Here is a 19,488-nt window from a genome sequence, read left to right on the forward strand (position 1 = left end):
GAATGATGTAGAGCTGGCCACGCCCACCCAGTAGGCCATATGCACTCTAGCCACGCCCACCCAGTAGGCCACGCCCACCCTGGCCATACCCACCCGGCCCCCTGAGGGCAACCGCAATGCTGATGCGGCCCTCAATGAAATTGAGTTTGACACCCCTGTTCTATACTAAAGAATATGCATTGAAATAATTTTGCATCCTTTCTATCTCATTTTATTAGCAGTAAATCTCAGCTGAAATCTTAAACCCTCAAGTCAGTAGAGATGCTTTTATTAGCATATCGTTGGGTAGATTTCCAACTCTAGTTTTATGTACCTGGTCTTTAAGATGCAGAGGGAGGGGGGGGGAAGGATCTAACAATATAACGATGGACCAGCTGCAAGTTTTGTTTACTTCATTGCTCAAATCTCACCTGGTCATTCCCACATGTACAAATTCATGTATGCTGCCCTTTCCCGTTTGTTTCTGAATGTGCATTTGAAATGCGAATAAGAGAAAAGTAAAATCTGTAGTGTATGTTTCTGAAAGATAAAAACTTCCCATGTGGTTGTGCAGATGAGCAGCGCTATCTTCCCTTCCCTTTCTTTGCATTGCATTTTGTATAATTCAGTACTGATGCTTTCTTCCTTGTCATTACTGAAGAGAATATAATCTGTGGAGGGAAATGAAAGGGTGGAGGGTTTTTTCCCCCCGCCCCTGTATTAATGAATGGCACACCTAAATAATGTTCATCAGATTCGTCTTGTTCACACATCCTACCTTGTCTGTGATTAATGGAAGTGGTGTCAGCTGCAGGAATTCATTCTGACCAATGAACATAACTGACTCAAGGGAGTACAATCTTCCTGTAGAGTAATAGAACAAGCCCCAATATGCATATAATAAATCTAAGCCACTGACTTCAGCTGACAGAACCAACTACCTGTGTAATAACAAAGTAGCAGCAACCATTTCTCATGTGGCTGCATAGCTCTAATGTTTTCAGGACTGCTTTTTTGGACTAGAGATCCTTGAATAAGTTACCATTATTCAGCATGCCAAGCTGCTTCGTGCTTTTAAGAATGCATTGAGGATACAGTCATGTTTTTAAATAAGTTAGCTTTTGTTTGAAACAATTGTATGCTAAGTGGTAGAAACCTTTTTTTTTATTTTGAATGCTCTGAGCTGTATATTCACCTATACTAATTAGAATCCTAAATTAGAGCAAATTCTGATTCTGGCCAAAATTCTGTATCTGAGTAGAAAACAAATCCTGTAGTAGTCTTTCATTGTTATAATTAAGAATGTATAAACTTCCTTCAGTTTAGGAATATAGCATTCTCTTTCCCTTTCAAATCAAGATATTTTTGGGATAGAAGGGCTTTAAGTTGACCCTGACATTTGATTATTTGATTTATATATCTAAAATACCAAAATCTTACTTAAAATTTATATTTTTAAAGAGTTCAATGTAGAATACATTAGAAAAGGAAGTGGGGAAAAAAGCAAATATAACTCCAGTACCAAACATCAAAGCCTGGGTGAACCATTTCTAATCAGTGCTGTTGTGTTTTATGAGCTGCTCCGATACACTGAAATAATGTTTTCATCTCTTAAAACTCCTTGAAACAGAACCCTTGAAAGCCTATATTAATGTATTTTCTTAAAGGATGGCTAATTCTAAATGGCTAATTCATAGAAAATAAACAATTTTTTTGATCTGAGAAATAGTCACTTTTTGATTCTTGCTACCATCGTGAGAAACTGAGTTCAAAGTCACGAGGGAAGTGTATAATGAAGCATTCATGAAATTATGAATTTGAAGTGCTTACAGGTAGATTTAATCAGAGTTTGCTTCTTAAATCTATTATTCTTACTCATGTTAATGAAAAGAGAATACGTTTTCTTTCAAGTTTCATGCAAAAAGCACCATTTAAAAACTTTTGACCTGCCAATGTGCTCTTGGAATGAGAATTTCTAGTGTTTCTGCCATAAGCAATAACTGGAATTAAAGATCAGCTACCCCCTTATTTTTTATTCCGTAGCTACAAAGGTAGGTTCAGGATACACTATGTTAAATGCTACAACCCAAATTGCAGAACATTTATTTTAAAAATTGTGGTACGAAACAACTGGAATACAACAGCTCTTTCAGGTCTTCTATTAAAAATCTACATAGAACACCATATGATATGATCTAAAACAATGGTCCCAACCTTTCTGGCTTGGTGGACTGGTGGATGGGGGAAGAGGGGATAGTTCCATATGAGCAGCAAGCACGCACATGAGCATGCGCAACTCCATTTGCACTTACAAGGGTGAGCTTCATTCACAAGCACAAACACCCACTGCTCACAAATGGAGCTTCATGCATGAGCATGAGCACCCATCGATTGTGCAAGTGCAGCTGTGTGTGTGCTCACCCACTTGCACAGCCTGATAGTGGAATGCGGCCCAAGGTTGGAGAGTCCTGATCTAAATGACTGCATTAGCATTAAAAGGAGACCAGAATTATTTTCTTGTTTTTAAAGCCCTGTGGCTCAATTTTCTGTAAGCTCTCTATTTTCTTTTTAATTGATAGCCTGCTGATGCTTAATTGCAAGAAATTATAGCAGAACTCTGGAGCTCACAGACTGCACATGCACACCAAAATGTTCAGCAAGTCCTTCAAAGATCAGCACACTCTATCTTCAGCAAATGCACATGCTTGTGTATACACACCCCAAACTGCTTGCAAAGTAAACTGCAGTACAATATTCATGGAATCTACCCAATCGTTCATGGGCTTTCCCATAGCAAAGCTCAGAGAAAGGCAATTTTCCAGGCACATGTTTGACCATGTGTTTAAATATTCTTTCAACACTTCACTGCCATATTCATTCTGGCTAAAACTGATAACAATAGGGACTTGACTTACCTCTGTTGCATTGGTTAGAAAAGTGCAAAAAAGCAGCCAAATCAGAAGTCATAAAAGCCTAACTGTAGGACTCAGAATGGGATTGTGTTTTGTTTTTCATGGACAGCACACTCAGCAGTAGTTAAGAGAGCATGTTCCAAAATCATGTTTTACACCTCAATGTTCTTTAATGATTAATCATTTGCTGCCCTAGCACCTTATTTCAGATATTATAAAAAAGGGACCATCTATTTTATATGTAGAAACTCAACCAGCTGATCACTATAAAAGAATGTGAAAGCTGGAAATATTCTGTAGTGTGCAATATATTTCTCTGCAAATGAAATGAGGAAAAAGTACAAACAATGAAAAATCAGTTAAATTTCAATCAATTTTGAGATGAGTCATTACATACCACTTATTTAATATGACATAAGTGATACAATATATTTTGTGAGATGTTCTTCACATTAGGGGGGAAAGCAAAATGCTAAAATTCATGAAGCTTTATTTTCATATTTACTGGATGAAAATAAATTCCCTGAGAATCAATTTAACCCTGTATTTGCATACGCAGTTAAATAAAGAAACATTTTTTTATTTGATGCCATTAGAATAGCCCCACATTATAAAGCTCAACCTGTGAGCACTTTTTTCGGTGGCATAATTCTGTTACCTGCTTTTGTCTCGGCTTTCCACATTACCTATTTTATAATCTTTATCTATCCTTTGACAGGATATTCAGTTCTATTTCTTTGCATCTCAAAAAAATAATATCCTAACACCACAATACTGTACATTTTGAAGGTAGAATTGATGAATATCGGATGTAAAATGATGTTGACACTGTCTTCCCTCTTCAAATGTTGCATTTTAAATCTTCTCACAAATCCAAGCTCTGCAAATGGATCAAAATTTATTTCCCTAAATACCACAAAAACAACATTGGGAAATATTGCACAAACAATAAATTATATGACTAAGAAACCTATGAACTCTTAGTAATTTGTTTGATTAAATGCAAAGGTAACATTACATCTTCTGAAATTTGCAGCATTTATAACCAGAGATAGTGGATTTTTAGCGATCTATTTGCTTTTATTATTTATTTTTACATCTTTCTTCTAAGGAAATTATCCCCACAAGACCTAGCATGGTGGTCAGGAGTAACGGAAGTTATAGTCTAATAATCTCTGGAGGGCCTGGGACAGGGGATATTCCTCTGTCCTAGTCCTATTAGACCTCTCGGCGGCTTTCGATACCATCGACCATGGTATCCTGCTGCGGCGTCTCAGGGGATTGGGAGTGGGAGGCACAGTTCTTCAGTGGTTCTCCTCCTATCTCCTGGGACGTTCGCAGTCGGTGTTGGCAGGGGGGCATAGGTCGACCCCGAGGTCTCTCGTTTGTGGAGTTCCTCGGGTCGGTCCTCTCGCCTCTCCTGTTCAACATCTATATGAAACCGCTGGGTGAGATCATTCGTGGTTTTGGAGTTGGGTATCATCAGTATGCTGGTACCCAGCTTTTCATTTCGACCGCAAACCACCCCAGTGATGCCCTCGACATGATGTCCCGTTGTCTGGAGGCGGTTCGGGTCTGGATGGGGAGGAACAGACTTCAACTCAACCCCGACAAGACTGAGTGGCTGTGCATACCGGCATCCCGGGATATTCAGAATATTCCACCTCTTTCCATGGGGGCTGAGTTTTTACCCCCCGTAGATAGGGCCCGCAACTTGGGAGTCCTCCTAGATTCGCGGCTTACTCTGGAAGATCATATAGTGGCTGTGACTAGGGGGGCTTTCGCCCAGGTTCGCCTGGTGCGCCAGTTGCGACCCTATATAGACCGGGATGCCCTGTGTACGGTCACTCATGCGCTCATGACCTCTCGTCTGGACTACTGCAACGCTCTCTACATGGGGCTTCCCTTGAAGACCACTCGGAGGCTCCAGCTGGTACAGAATGCAGCCGCGAGAGTTGTCTTGGGAGTTTCTCGGTACTCCCATGTTACACCTTTGCTCCGCGAGCTGCATTGGCTACCAGTTGTCTTCCAGGTGAGGTCCAAGGTTTTGGTAATGGTTTTTAAGGCCCTACATGGCATGGGTCCGGAGTACCTTAGGGAGCACCTGCTGCCGGCATCAACTTCCCTCCGCCCTGTGCGTTCCCACAGAGAGGGCCTCCTCAGGGTGCCACCGGTCAGAGAATGTTGGCTGGTGGCCCCCAGGGGGAGGGCCTTCTCTGTGGGCGCCCCGGCTTTATGGAATCAGCTGCCGGTTGAGCTCCGGATGGCACCTGACCTTCGCTCCTTCTGACGCGGTCTGAAGACCTACCTATTTGAGCAAGCCGGCCTGGCCTGATGGGGGATGTGCTGGGGTTTTTATTGGGGATTTTTATATTATTCTACTGTTTTTAGCTCGGGCTCTTATTTAATTCATTTTTAATTTTTGTATTCTGTATTTTTTATGTGCCCTGGAGGATCATAGGATTTTTCCACAATTTTTTTTTCTTTTGAAAATGAGTACTTGTTCTGATTGAGATGAGAAAATATGGGAATAAAACTATTGAAAAGTATCTAATGATAGAGCAATTTGAAAAAAGTCCTTATTCAGAATGTACTGAAATTCTGAATATAAGGAAGACTGTAAACTAGGGTTCTACCTCTACTTTTTTGAAACAGGAATGTTGCTTGGAAAAATATTTTAGAATCTATGCAAAGTAACAAAAACACAGGCCCAGGTTTCTTGTTACAGTTTAACCAACTAGGGCAGGGGTCAGCAACCTGAAACAGTGAAAGAGCCACTCGGAACCAATTCCCTCACAAAAGGAAAAACTGGGAGCTGCAAAAAATGTGTGCGCATGCGCATACATGCGTGCATGCACAGGTTTGACTGAAGAGTGGAGCCAAGGCGAGATATGCACCTACCCTGCATATTTGAATTGATTGGTTGAACTTTTTTAGTCCCACTTTTTTTTTGGACTACACATAGCAGAGGACTGGGAGCCGCAGGACACAGCTGAAAGAGCCGCATGAGGCTCTGGAGCCGCGGGTTGCAGACCTGTGAACTAGGGGTTAGACGATAACGTGGCAATCCCCACTGCAAAAGTCAATGAGAAACCTGTTTTCCATGTACAAAAATGTCTCAATAATAAGAGCAGTAGAGCCTTAAGAGCAAAACACAGTTTGGTATTCAACAGCCCATTATTCCATGTGTAACTTACACTAATCAGTCAAAGGCACTATACACTTACAATCGTAGTAAGGATGCAGACTGAACTGTATTATTCCTGTTCAATAGTACATGTTTTCTTGTTAAGAGATATAATTTACTGATGCATATAACAGAAAGATTAGCAGAATGGCTTATTTTCATCTTTAACAAGCAATTGAGCCCAAACTTTCAATTGCTAAGTGAGACAGTTTTTAAGTGAGTTTTGCTCTATTTTACTACCTTTCTTGCCACAGTTGTTAAGTGAATCACTATAGTTGTTAAGTTAGTAACATGGTTGTTAAGTGAATTTGACCTCCCCATTGACTACTTGTCAAAAGTTTACAAAAGGTGATCACATGACACTGGGACACCACAACTGTCATAAATATGAGTCAGTTGCCAAGGATATGAATTTTGATCATGTAACCATGGAGTGATGCAATAGTTGTAAGTATGAAAAACATTCATAAGTCACTTTTCAAGTGCTGTTATAATTTTTAACAGTCACTAAACTAACGTTAAATCATGGACTACCTGTATTCACTTGTGGGTGGTTGTTTTTTTTTTTAACCATTCATTTCCCTTCCTAAAAGCTTTCCAGCAGCCTTTTCAAATTCAGTGATTATTAGATGGGTTGGGATTTCAAAATGAGGATTATATTCTTCATATATCTAACATCCATCAGGTGGCAATCTATAGGAACTATTCTTAAACAATTCTATTTTAAAAAAAAATTGTGTGGAGTTTCTCCTAAAGTGAGGCTCTGAAAGATTGGCATTCAGTTCAGATATATCATCCTCTGGCGGACATTCATTGGCAAACCAAACTCTTTGAGGGTTTGAGAGGGAAGAAATCTTGCAAAGGGCCTCTCCTTTGTTACTTGCAGATATTAATCATGTGCAATCAAATAGTTCACTTGTTATAGACAAAAGTGGAATGCCATTAACATTAAAAATATAACCACTGGAAATCAGCACACGCTTTTCTTCCCAAAGAACTACATTCTATCATATTTTAAATATTGTTACATTTATATTGTCTAAATAAATAAGAATAAAAGATGGAGATTTATTTTGCAGTGTCCTGAAAAATAGGTACATATAGTGATTTAATGTGTTGTGGCACAGCTGCATGTTTAAATGAACTGAGGAATTACTACTGATGTACCAAACTGAATACCCAGATTTGATCAGCATGTCCTTCAGGATTTTTGTATTTTAGTTTCATTTATTTTGAGAGATTTAGACTGAGGAAGTCAGAAAGAAGTTGATGTGCTTACATAAGTTCAGGTTTAAAATGTCACCCATACAACTTGCCTAGGTGCTAGTAGAATGTTTCTGATGAGGAACACCTTGTGTTGCCCTGTATTCTTCCCTGGCTTTCAAATACTCAGCCTTGCATTCTTCATAAAATGCTGGATCACTATAGCTAAAAAAATAGGCAAAATATGTGCATTAATTTCTCCACTCAATTACATAGAAAACTTATAGAGCAAGAAGGAATAGTGCTGAGAACCCTCTGATACCAATTACAATTATATACCTTGTTTCCATGAAAATAAGACCTAACCAGAAAATAAGCCCTTGCATGATTTTTCAGGATGCTTGTAATATAAGCCCTACCCCCCCAAATAAGCCCCAGTTAAGATCGTCCGCTTTTAGTACCGTATTTCCCCCAAAATAAGACATAACCGGAAAATAAGCCCTACAGTGTCTTTTGGAGCAAAAAGTAATATAAGATCTGGTCTTATTTTCGAGAAACACGGTATTTTATAGAAATGCCAATCACTTCAGCCTTAAATGTTTAAATGAGAACCTATCTGCTATGGCAAAATACTTTAAAAATAATTCTCTATGAGGGACACTAATTTTCAGAATTATGTGTCTTCATTGTCTACCTAAACACATAAACATGAGGTGTATATGAAATAAAAGACACTTAGGAAAAACAATACATGGAATTATAAAAATGTATGATGTGCCTCTCGCACCCATGTCCTATGGAAGGCTCTATTAGGCAGCCCTGGATACTTTGCAGGTATTCTTTGCACACACAAACATTTTCCCTTGGACTGGAAGCCAAGTGCTTGTGCACAAACATGAATGGGAAAGCCCATAGGGAAACTCTCAAAGCAGCTACTGTTATGTTGAACCTTCTGGAGGATGTGGATGTCACAATAAACCAAGGAGGGGGGCTGTGGGCGCCCCAGAATTATGGAACCAGCTACCAGTTGAGCACCGGACGGCGCCCGATCTCCGCTCCTTCCGACGCGACCTAAAAACATACTTGTTCGAACAAGCCGGCCTGGCCTGAGGGGGGATTGGGGGAGGGGTTATTATTTTATTGGGGTTTTTTATTATGTATTAATTGTTCTTTTAACGGGCATGTATTTAATTACTTTTAACTTTTGTAATTTTGTATTTTATTCTTGCCCTGTACACGCCCTGAGTCCTTCGGGAGAAGGGCGGTATAGAAATATTAATAAATTAAATTAAATTAAATTAATGTTGGACTTTGTAAAATGCTTTGCAAAGCCCTAATATGGAGATTTCATAGGCACAAGTAAACAATTTTGTCTATGAAAACATAAAGCATATAACCCAGCAGGTGCAATTTCAGCAATAGAAGAATATAAACTTCCCCACAGGGAAGAGAAAGAGTACAGGCAGTCTTCACTTAGTGATCAAGTATTTCAGTGACCAAAGTTATGATGGCACTGAAAGAGGGAACCTATGACAGTTCCTCATAGTTATACCCATCACAGCATGTCCACAGTGATTTCATTGTGATTATAATGCTTGGCAACTGATTCATAATTATGATAGTTGCAGTGATCCTATAGTTATGTGATAGCCATTCGTGACTTTCATTGCTGGCAAAATCAATGGGGAAAGCTGGCAGAGGGTTACAAATAGTCATCACATAACTACAGGATGTAGCCATGCAAAATTCACTTAATGATGGCAATTGGAAGGACCACAACCACTGTCAAAAGTTGTTGCTTTACATTCATTAACCCTTAGTTGTTGGCCCCAATTACCACTGTTAAACAAAGACTACCTGTATTCTATCCAAAATAGAATTCTTAATTATTTAACCAGATACTTGCCTGTATTCTCTGACATTTCTGGTAAACAGTATTCTGAAGTTTCAAATTACAGAACCTGATACATGTAATTAAATTTACATTTTGTCCTAGTCCCACCTTTTCGTTTTTTTGCTGTGACACCTAACTTAGGTTGACTCAGCCTTCCATCCTTCCGAGGTAGGTAAAATGAGGACCCAGATTGTTGGGGGCAATAAGCTGACTTTGTAATAATGCCGCTTGGGGTGTGTGTGAAAGCCCTAATTAGCAGGCATATACATAGAATGAAGGCTACTGCTAAGCACATTGATTTGTGCTTAGATTGTAAGCCACCCTGAGTCTTCGGAGAAGGGCGGGATATAAATGGGATTAATAATACTCCATAGTAGTACAGAACATTTCAGATCCCTTCATGAAACTGAATCTCCATATTGGCTATCTTAGTGCAATTAACAAATTTTTTTTGAAAGTTTCTTAACTTTGGAATTTTTTTAAAAAAAATAAATAGAAGAATTCCTATCCAAAATAGTCTTTTTCTCCAAAACTAAATCTTATTTATGTATTTTTTTTATTTTCCTTACAACACAGGTTTTTTTTTGCTTGTTTTATGTTATCTGTTTGGTTTTGTTTAACATTCCCTTAATGCTCAGTATTGTTGCTACAAATCAAATCATTTTAAAAATAGAGACCATAAGTATCTTTCATATATCATGAACTTTCTGAATAATTCTAGCAATTCTACAGCTTTCAAATACCATATTTTTCGGACCATAAGACGCACCCAGTTTTTAGAGCAGGAAAACAAGAAAAAAAAAATCTTTCTCCTTCTCTCTCTCTCCCTCTCTTTCTCTCTCTCTCTCTCCCTCCCTCTCCCATTGTCCCTTCCTTCCTTCCTTCCTTTCTTCCTTCCTTCCTTCCCTCCCTCCCTCCCTCTTTGTTCTTCCCTCTCTGCATTAGAGCAGTACCCGCGGAGGCGGCCCTGCAGCCTGGCTTTCTCTTGCAGAAAGCAAGCTGAAACGGAGTGAGGGAGATTGCCAGAAATGCGAATCAGCCGATCTTGCACTCCTGCAACCTCCCTCGCTCGGTTTCAGCTTCCCTTGCTACAAGAGAAAGCAGGCTGAAACGAGGCAGATTGCAGCAGCACGAGATCAGCCGATTTGCATTCCAGGCAATCTCTCTCACTCCGTTTCAGCCTGCTTTCTCTTGTAGCAAGGGAAGCTGAAACCGAGCGAGGCAGAGTGCAGGAGCGTGAGATCGGCGTTTCTCAGCACGTGCCGATTCGTGCTCCTGGCAATCTCCCTTGCTTTCCACTTGCGGAGGTTGGGGCTGGCCATATGGATCACCTTCAGACCATAAGACGCACCCTCATTTTCCCCCCCACTTTTGGGGGGGAAAAGTGCGTCTTATGGTCCGAAAAATACGGTATATGGCAATACATAAGTGATTCTGATCTTGGATAATGAACTACAACACAACACTTTGTCTCCCCAGTGTGTTAGGCCAACAGCTCCCATTATCATAGACTACCATAGCCAAGTTGGCTGGAAATACTGAGAGTTATAGCTTAACATGACTGGAGAATGGCTGGGTTATAGATACTCCTCCTCAAAATGTCCACCATGAAGAGTTATATTCTTTTATGAAGAATCTGCTACACTGATGACAACAAAAGAACAAAAGGAAGAAAAATCAACTCACAAGGAACAAATAAATAAAAACCAGTGCAAATTATCTCAGTGTCCTGATATTATAGATTTTCCCAATTTAGTGCCTTCTCAGATTTGTCAGTCAGTCAAACTGATAACCAATACACTGCTGATATCAAAGAATTAAAACAAGATCTGTATCATGCCATTTTTCAAAATAAAACAGCAGGGTGGGGGCTTCCAATTCAGTGCCTTTATACTTACTAGCCAGTGAGACATTCTTGCAGGAGTTTGTTTTTCTTTTGGCACTTTACCACCATAAGAAAACCTGTGTCTTTGCAACATTTGGTAAACTCTGGAAAAAAAACAGATGCAAAGTGGTTATGCTTCAACAAAGAAACAGGTTCATATATCCTCATGAAGATGAACTTTACTTTTGACTGATGCTTAAATTATTCATTCAAAGTAGGAGGAAGAGCAGGTTAAAGGATGTATAATAAAGTGGGCTAAGAATTTTTGTTATACTATACAGATGAATCAACGGAAAATATGTTATTAACAGATTTAAATTTATGTTATATTAAAATGAATTCTTATAAAATAATGCACTGTTTGGTACATGACATCAGAGAAATTATCCAGAAAGTAGAAAGGCACTTCAAATGTATGCTCAAAATGTGAACAATGTCCATCATGTTTGGTAGACATGTAAAAAAAGCTAAAAAAAAGGATTCAACTATATGTATTGATACAGAAAGTTTTAAATGAATAATTAATTGAAGCTAGAACTTTTTCTTTTAGTATTGATGGGTAAACAGAAAAAAAGGCTTATAAGATTATTTCAATTTATAATTACTGTGATTATATTACTATATGCACTAAGATGGAAATATTTGGCATTACTGACTGTGGAGGAATGCTTGTGAAATTTGTGTTATGGACAAGTGGACTTCTTTGAGAAAAAAGGTCATTGCTAAAATTCATCACTGACTGGAAATCATGTATGGGCCTTTTGTGTGAGAAAGATAAGGATGTTGTGATTTACAGTTTTGATGATTAGAAAGAATAAGTTATAAAATAGGAGAGTTATGATGTAATTAGAGAAAGTGGCTTGGTGGGATTCAGCCGGTTCACTCTGATTCAGTAGAACCGGTAGCTAAATTTTGCTGCATTCTGAGAACTGGCTGGCTTCCAGAAGTCCAGTCTAGCCTCCCAGGCCTAGAACGGCCTGCCAGAATGGCATGGATGCCACTTCTGGAAGTCTGTTCTAGGCCTCGGAGGCTCAGGCCTGCATCGAATAAGAGAACCAGTTGTTCAGATATTTGAATTCCACTAGTTGTATGCATTTCTGACTTTCTTTGTTTTTTGCTTTATTTTTTTCTTTTCTTTTTCACACTTATCCTGTGTATTTTATATGACTGTATGGGACATTTTCTATATGATTGTAAACCGCATAGAATTGCCTTGGCAAGATGAGTGGCATAGAAATCTAATAAATAAATAAATATTTTTTATTCTTTGAATGTATTTTATTATCTATATAAAATCTATTGATAAAGGTTATTAGAAAAAAACTATTCATTCAGAGTAGGCAATTTGGTTTCCAAAAAGTTTAACTACAAAAATGTTACTCATTTTAAAAAAGTGTTAAAGTTTTATATTTGTGTAGAATCTCTTAAATGCTGAAGCTAAAGGCAAACAAGGTATAATTGGAAGTTTCTGCCACATCCTAGCAGTAAAATAACTAGGCGTGCTGGGGTTTTTTTTAAACTAAGCCAGAGTTCAGAGTCCTCCAATGCAACCTGTTTTATTGGAGCTATCCCTGCCCTTTGATACGATGTCATGATACACAGTTCTATCCTGTTCTGACACTGGGAACTAAAATTGTTTACATGGAAGGAAAGAGAAGAGACAAGTATATCATGGCTAAGAAACAGTTGTCAGCCCTGTTTTCATGGTACTTTAGTGGTTACTGTTAAAGAAACTATTGGGCTAAAAAAAAACCTAATATTGTCACTATTAGCATCTTTCACCTACAATCATAAAAAGCAAACATGGCCTTTGTTTATCCTATCACCTACCAGCAACTGAAACCTGCCAGTTTCCCCTATAAACACAGTAGGAAATGTACAATTCAATGATTCACATAGATTAGATCTGATTAAAACTCCAACTTTCTGCAATCTGTTCCTCCCACTACTGGAAACCGATCGTAGGCATATTATTTCTGACCCTGGAAATAACATAGGCTGGGTGCATACTTTATACTGATCATAAACTTATTTGCTTTTACTAAATAGAAAGGATAAAGCTGATATTTATGGTTTAATGTTATGCGTGAATTTATCTGCTGTTTGTGCTGGCTTAGAGTAATGTGTGAGCAGAGCCAAAAGGTTAATCAAAAGCTGGTTCTACAGCTTTTGTCAATTAAGAAATTGGAGTCTAATGTTTTAAAGAAGCCTTGGTTCAGATCTCTCCTCAAAAAGCCACAGCTGGATATTACCATACTGGTCAATGTTCCTTTAATGGGAACATTGTAAAGAAAGTAGTTGGATAAAATAGATTATGTGGCTCCCTTTCAGTCAGAATTCAGGCTATGAAATGGGATGAAAAAATAGTATTGGTTATGCTTTTGGATGACTTCTGGAGGAGCAGGATTGGGATAGTGCATCCTTGGTGCTCTCTGCTAGCCCTGATGATGTTACTTAGTTGGGTAATGAAACGTCTGCAAGAAAATAAGCAAGCTCAGAGAATACCAAGGACCCCTTCATTTCAAATCTAAGCTACAAATGCTCTCCTGTATTGGTGTCAGTTATATATTTCTTCCCCAGTGTCAGGTAAGTGATGTTGTTGATATCCTTTCTTGGTGCCTGGAAGCTGTGAGGATCTGGATAGAGAATACCTCGATTCAACTAAAACCTGGCAAGATTGAGTCACTTTGGTTTTCGGGATTTCCTGTATCTCTGCATTTACCATCTTTGGTGCTGGATGAGGTTGTAGTGCACCAAACATAGCTGCAATCTGGAAGTCCTTCTGTACTCATGATTCCTGCTCACAGAGCAAGTGGCCAGGAGGACCTTTACACAGCTTTGTGTTGTGCACCAGTTACGTCCATTCCTGGATCAGGAAGCTCAACTTCATCCTCTAGTCACCTCCCAAATGGATTACTGTAATGTGCTCTATATAGTTTCCTCTGGAGAATATCCAGAAGCTTCAACCAGTGCAACATGCAGCAGCACAGGTATTTATATGTGTTCCAAGGACTGCACCCATTACATCTCTGCTTTGCAAACTGCACTTTGCCATCTTCTTTTGGGATCTAATTCAAGGAACGTGCTGGTTATGAGTTTTAAAATCCTACCTGCAAAGTTATTTGAGGGACTGCATGTTCCTGGTTACATCTTACCAGGAGAGACATGCCATGTCTCATCAGCCAGAGAATTTTGCTATGTGTGGGACCTAACAGGAAAGATTTTTCTGCAATGGCCCCAACCTGCAAAATATAATTCCCCCCCAAGGTGAGGCTGGCTCTGTTGACCTTCTAGAAAACCCTTAAAACAAGGTTTCATCCACTGAGTTGGGAACCCCATCATTGAATGGACCCTGCTAGATGGTTGTAAGATAATTAATAGGAATACACTCTCTTGCATATTTTTTCACCATCCTATTTTTACCACTTTTGGTTGAATTTTAATGTTTTTATATATTTGGATTGTTTTATTATGTATGCTGCCCAGAGTCATCATGTGAAATGGGAAGTTATATAAATGTAATAAATAAAAATACTTCATGCAAAAGAGAGAACCCATTGCTGAAATTATATGATGTAATTCTAATTTTCATAGAACTAAAACCACTTGCTTGTCTTTTACAACTGATATCCATGTTCGTTTGTTATTAAATTTGATGCTTTAGGAGAACAAATATTTTTTTTTATAAAAGCAACAGGGCCATCTTGAATCTAGGAACTATTATCTGTTCCCGGTCTTCTATGCTATTCCTTTTGGGGTTCTACCTTTTAGATTGTAAGCTTGTACCTCCATAAGATGGCGGCGCCTGGAATGGCTGCGGCTGCATTGGCTCTTGAAGGCGAATAGTTTTGGGAGGGATAGTAAGGGCTATAGGCCACATGATCAGGAAGATTTTAATGTGTTTGAGCAACATGGTGGAACTAAGGTAACATACAACATTACGACCGACAATCTTTGCTGGCATGGCGAGTTTCTAGTTGTTTTGGAACTGTTGGTGAGACCGTTAAAAGTCGTTGGCGCTGTTTGTTCTACCAGCAGCAAGATCTGACTGCTGGCCCAGTGATGGATTGTATTGCAAATCAGGGCTGTTTCCAGAAGAGGCAGAGGAGGAGAGGACCTGGAGCTTATGGGGCGAAGGAACTGGATGAGGCTGTCGGCAGGCCCAGAGGAAGAGAGAGAGGCTTTTGGAGGAGTTGGTGGCAGTGGCAGTGTGCTCCAGGGGCAAAAAGAAGCAAAGCCTCTTTAAGGAAAGGGTGGAAGAGTCAGGATCAGAAAAAGGAAAAAAGGTGAGGTTGTCAGAATACAAGCTAACTTGAGAGCTAATCCACATGGAGCCCCATTTCCATCTGTCCTGTTTGCCATCGTTCACTCCCTAGAGACTAAAATGGACAATGTGAAATTTGAGTGGGCCCCAAACAACGAGTATATATCAGAGGTGGTGACCCTTTGAGAGCTGTATGCAATGAAATTTCATTTTGATGTATGCCGATTGGTGTACATTCAAAGTGACGGTAAAGTTATCATGTTGAGAGGATGGACTATCTCATTGCTATATTCATCTTTGTAAGATGCAAAAGGATATAGAGCAGACGTTTTTTTTTCCCCTCATTCAATCTGGGTAGACAAGGAAGAATGCTCTTGAGTTATTCCTGAAGGTATAAATTATGACACATGGCATACCAGAGTGCACAATGCTTTGGATTCAATTCTGAAAGCCTTGGAAGTATGCAGGAAGGTCGATATTTACTTATTTAAAAGATTTGTAAAGCTACCCATTTTAGAACACAACTCAAAGTAGTTTACAACAACACAGCAAATGTCTGCAACTCTTTAAAACAGACTTGTATTTCCATACAAATGTCACTATTGGGGTTGCTTTATTTTAGAGAGTCGCAAAGCAATGCACGCTATAGCATTTGGGGGATACTGAATCCAAAATTTGCATGGCCCTGCTGTAGGGCCATTTAGTAGTTAGGCAAATCTCTCCAAATCTATTGGCCTTCAGAAGTGATGGGATTAAATCATTCATTTTTAAAAATCTCATTGGGATTATATAATTGAAGAAATCTTACAATCAACGGATTAGAAAAAGGATGATCAAAATTCTAATGTAAAAGCAGTTTTATACATCTGTTTTTTCAAACAAGGATCTTTGCCCTTATTTTAATTGAGGGCAGTATTATAGCATAAAATGTTTACAACAGCTTCTTAGTGAAGCATGCAAACCACACAGAAACATTGAAACAAAATTATTTTAAGCTATATTTTTTTTTGCATCAGCTGAATTGACCAAGGTCTACTAAAAGGATACTCAAACAAAAATTCCATAACTTCATTAATTTCAGTTATGAAGTTATGGAATTTCCCACAGACCTACTTTCTTCCTAGTCAATTAAAAATATTATTTATCCAAGAATATAAATCTTCCTGTGCAGTTTATTTCATAAAAAGGAACCAACTTCTCTTTTATCAATAAAAGGCTTAATTTAAAAACAGAATTACTATAGAAAAATACAAATCACAACCCAAATATAAGTAAACCTTAATGTGGTTTTTTGTGCTATCTTCTGTTGAGAAGCACAACAATAGCAAAACCACTTTACAAGAGCTACTGATAGCATTTTAAAACCTGAAAACATAGTATTTAATCCTTACAATGTTCTCAAATTTCCTGAATTAAGCATCTTAACTTAATCATCTTGAAGGAAAGAGTAATGACTTATCTACTCACCCCTTCCATTTCTAGCAGAAGAGGTCTAGAATATTTTCATATCTTTGGCATGAGAAAAATATTACATTTGACTTTAATAAATTATGAAAAATCCAAAAGGTTGTTGAAATATAGCAGGATTAAAGTCTTTTAAAATGTCAACCATCTTGCAATTTCACCATATTTTGCCAACAACAATAACCACAAACAGCTGCAGGTATTTTAATACTTTCCTACAATTGCTTACCATAATTTAAAAAAAAATCTCAAAGTTCCCAAATCATGAATCCAGACTGAATTATATTCTGTTCAATTCTGAATTTCCAATTTGAGTCACAGTGGAGCTCATTTGCATAGACCTAGAAAATGACTCCTAGTGGAGGAAATATTTCATTTTCTCATTTAATGATGCAGTCTGATCTGCAAGCTTAGCCTCTCCTGGCCTGCTGCCTCAAGCTTTTGTAAGGTCTTTCTCGCTTGTTTAACAACAGGGTTTTAATTAGGATTTTCTTATCACACTATGTAACAAATTAACACAGCTCATAGTTGACTTTCTTTTCAATATTATCGAACTATTTATGAAACTGTATTCCTTTCTAACAAATTCAAGAGTGAAAACTTTCTCCCTTTCATACTGCTTTCAACAACTCACACTCCGTGTGATAACACTGTTGGCCTTTGCATAGTATTCTGTACTGCTGTTTCTGATGCTCAGAATCATGCAATCTATTTCTTCTGCAGTCAGAAAGCCAGTGAAACTTCACACTGTGCAGAAAATACAACATATATTTTGTCACACATATAAATACTCTTTAACGAAATTCTGAAAATGAATGGCTCTCATATAGCAGACACACCAGAGCTCCTGTTATGCTGATGTGTGCTAGAAGCATCTCATTACACATCAGGTTATCTTCTTCTTTTATTCTTAAATTTCTTAAAGAATAAATTACATATGCCAATCTCCTATAAGAATTGTATTCATACTAAAAAAATGAATCATTTTATAATTATGGGTAGTATATTAAATTGGTTAGATTAATTAATTTAGGTCAATTATTACAGGTGCTTATTTCACAGACCCAAGGCTAACAGTAATAGACTACACCAGGAGTAGGCAACCTTGGCTCTTTTATGACTCATGGACTTCAACGCCCAGAATTCCTGAGCCAGCCATGCTGACGGGAAAGGGAGTGCTGTCCAAGCTGAGCCATGCTGGCTTAGGAATTCTGGGAGTTGAAGTCCAGGAGTCATAAAAGAGCCGAGGTTGCCTACACCTGGACTACACACTGCAGACATTTTAAGGGACAACCCCCTTTATTATTTTACATAATCATAATCACAATAATACCTCAAAATATTACTAGATCTGCCTTCTTTGCTTACAGTTGGTGAAACTGATGGGACCTAGAATTCAGCAAGGCTGAAATTATATCAGGAAGACCCAGGTTCTAATCTACCCTTAGCCATGGAGACTCACTGGGTACCAGTGTGAATACAATCTTGTACCCCAAATTATTTTGTGGGATTGTTGTTGTGTAGATAAAACAGAATAGAACATTCTCATAAACACTTGACAGGACAAACTGCTGAAATATAAACAGCCAAGCTCAGAGATCTCACTTATATATTCACATACATATTCACTTCTCCCAAAGCATGTGGTTTTAACAGATATGGCTCCTTTAATCTCTATAAATATATGCAAATGCCATTAATAAAACAAATCAAATATTAATGATTAATATTCTCCAGCAACAATCCTATTTTATGTACAAAAGACAGAACTACAAATTTAAATTTAAAATCTATTTTAAGGAGATATAGCTTAGACACATGGTATCTAATAGTTTAAAAGTCAGCCATATCCCAACTTCTATAACCTCTTAAAAATATATAGCAGTGTCAGCGTTTGAAGTGGTGGAGATGGTCCTGGTTGGCGTCTGGGACGGTTGGCGGTGTGGGGAGTTGGAGCGCCGCGGCTGCTTTGGTATGGTGACCATGGCCGGGTGGGCTCGCAACTTGGGAGTCCTCCTAGATTCACAGCTTTCCCTAGAAGACCATATAGTAGCTGTGACTAGGGGGGCCTTCGCCCAGGTTCGCCTGGTGCGCCAGTTGCGGCCCTATCTAGACCGGGATGCCTTACGTACGGTCACTCATGCGCTCGTGACCTCTCGTCTTGACTACTGCAACGCTCTCTACATGGGGCTACCCTTGAAGACCACTCGGAGGCTCCAACTGGTACAGAATGCAGCTGCGAGAGTTGTACTGGGAGTTTCCCGACACTCCCATGTCACACCTTTGCTCCACGAGCTGCATTGGCTTCCAGTTGTCTTCCGGGTGAGGTTCAAGGTGTTAGTAATGACCTACAAAGCCCTACATGGCACGGGTCCGGAATACCTTGGGGAGCACCTGCAGCCGGCGTCAACTTTCCTCCGCCCAGTACGCTCCCACAGAGAGGGTCTCCTCAGGGTGCCACCGGTCAAAGAATGCCAATTGGTGGCACCCAGGAGGAGGGCGTTCTCGGTGGGTGCACCGGATTTATGGAACCATCTTCCGGTCGAGCTCCGGATGGCGCCTGATCTCCGCTCCTTCCGGCGCGATCTTAAAACCCATCTCTTTGAACAAGCTGGCCTGGCCTGATGGGACGGGGTGGGATTTTATAAATGGATTTTAATTTTCAATCTGTATTAATTTATTATGGGCACTGTTTAATTA

At 39.0% G+C, this 19,488-nt stretch overlaps 1 protein-coding gene across 5 annotated transcripts in view; it reads right to left on the reverse strand.

Moving 5' to 3' along the window:
• Positions 1-19,488, reverse strand: part of CMC1 (C-X9-C motif containing 1) — a 101,966-nt gene that overhangs the window by 16,995 nt on the left and 65,483 nt on the right. For 2 of the 5 annotated variants that reach the window (XM_083376167.1, XM_083376170.1), the window contains exons 3-5: positions 11,074-11,164; positions 7,395-7,506; positions 75-3,771 (exon numbers count right to left, since the gene is read on the reverse strand). In XM_083376167.1, the coding sequence (XP_083232293.1) occupies positions 7,395-7,506; positions 11,074-11,164 (203 nt within the window). In that variant the 3' untranslated portion in view covers positions 75-3,771. Of the gene's footprint in view, positions 1-74; positions 3,772-7,357; positions 7,507-11,073; positions 11,165-19,488 lie in introns of those variants that run through there. The other 3 variants (XR_014494079.1, XM_083376168.1, XM_083376169.1) reach the window with 3 other exon arrangements.

Source organism: Vipera ursinii (genome assembly GCF_947247035.1).
Source record: "Vipera ursinii genome assembly, chromosome: Z".
In the NCBI taxonomy this organism is placed as follows: Eukaryota; Metazoa; Chordata; class Lepidosauria; order Squamata; family Viperidae; genus Vipera; species Vipera ursinii.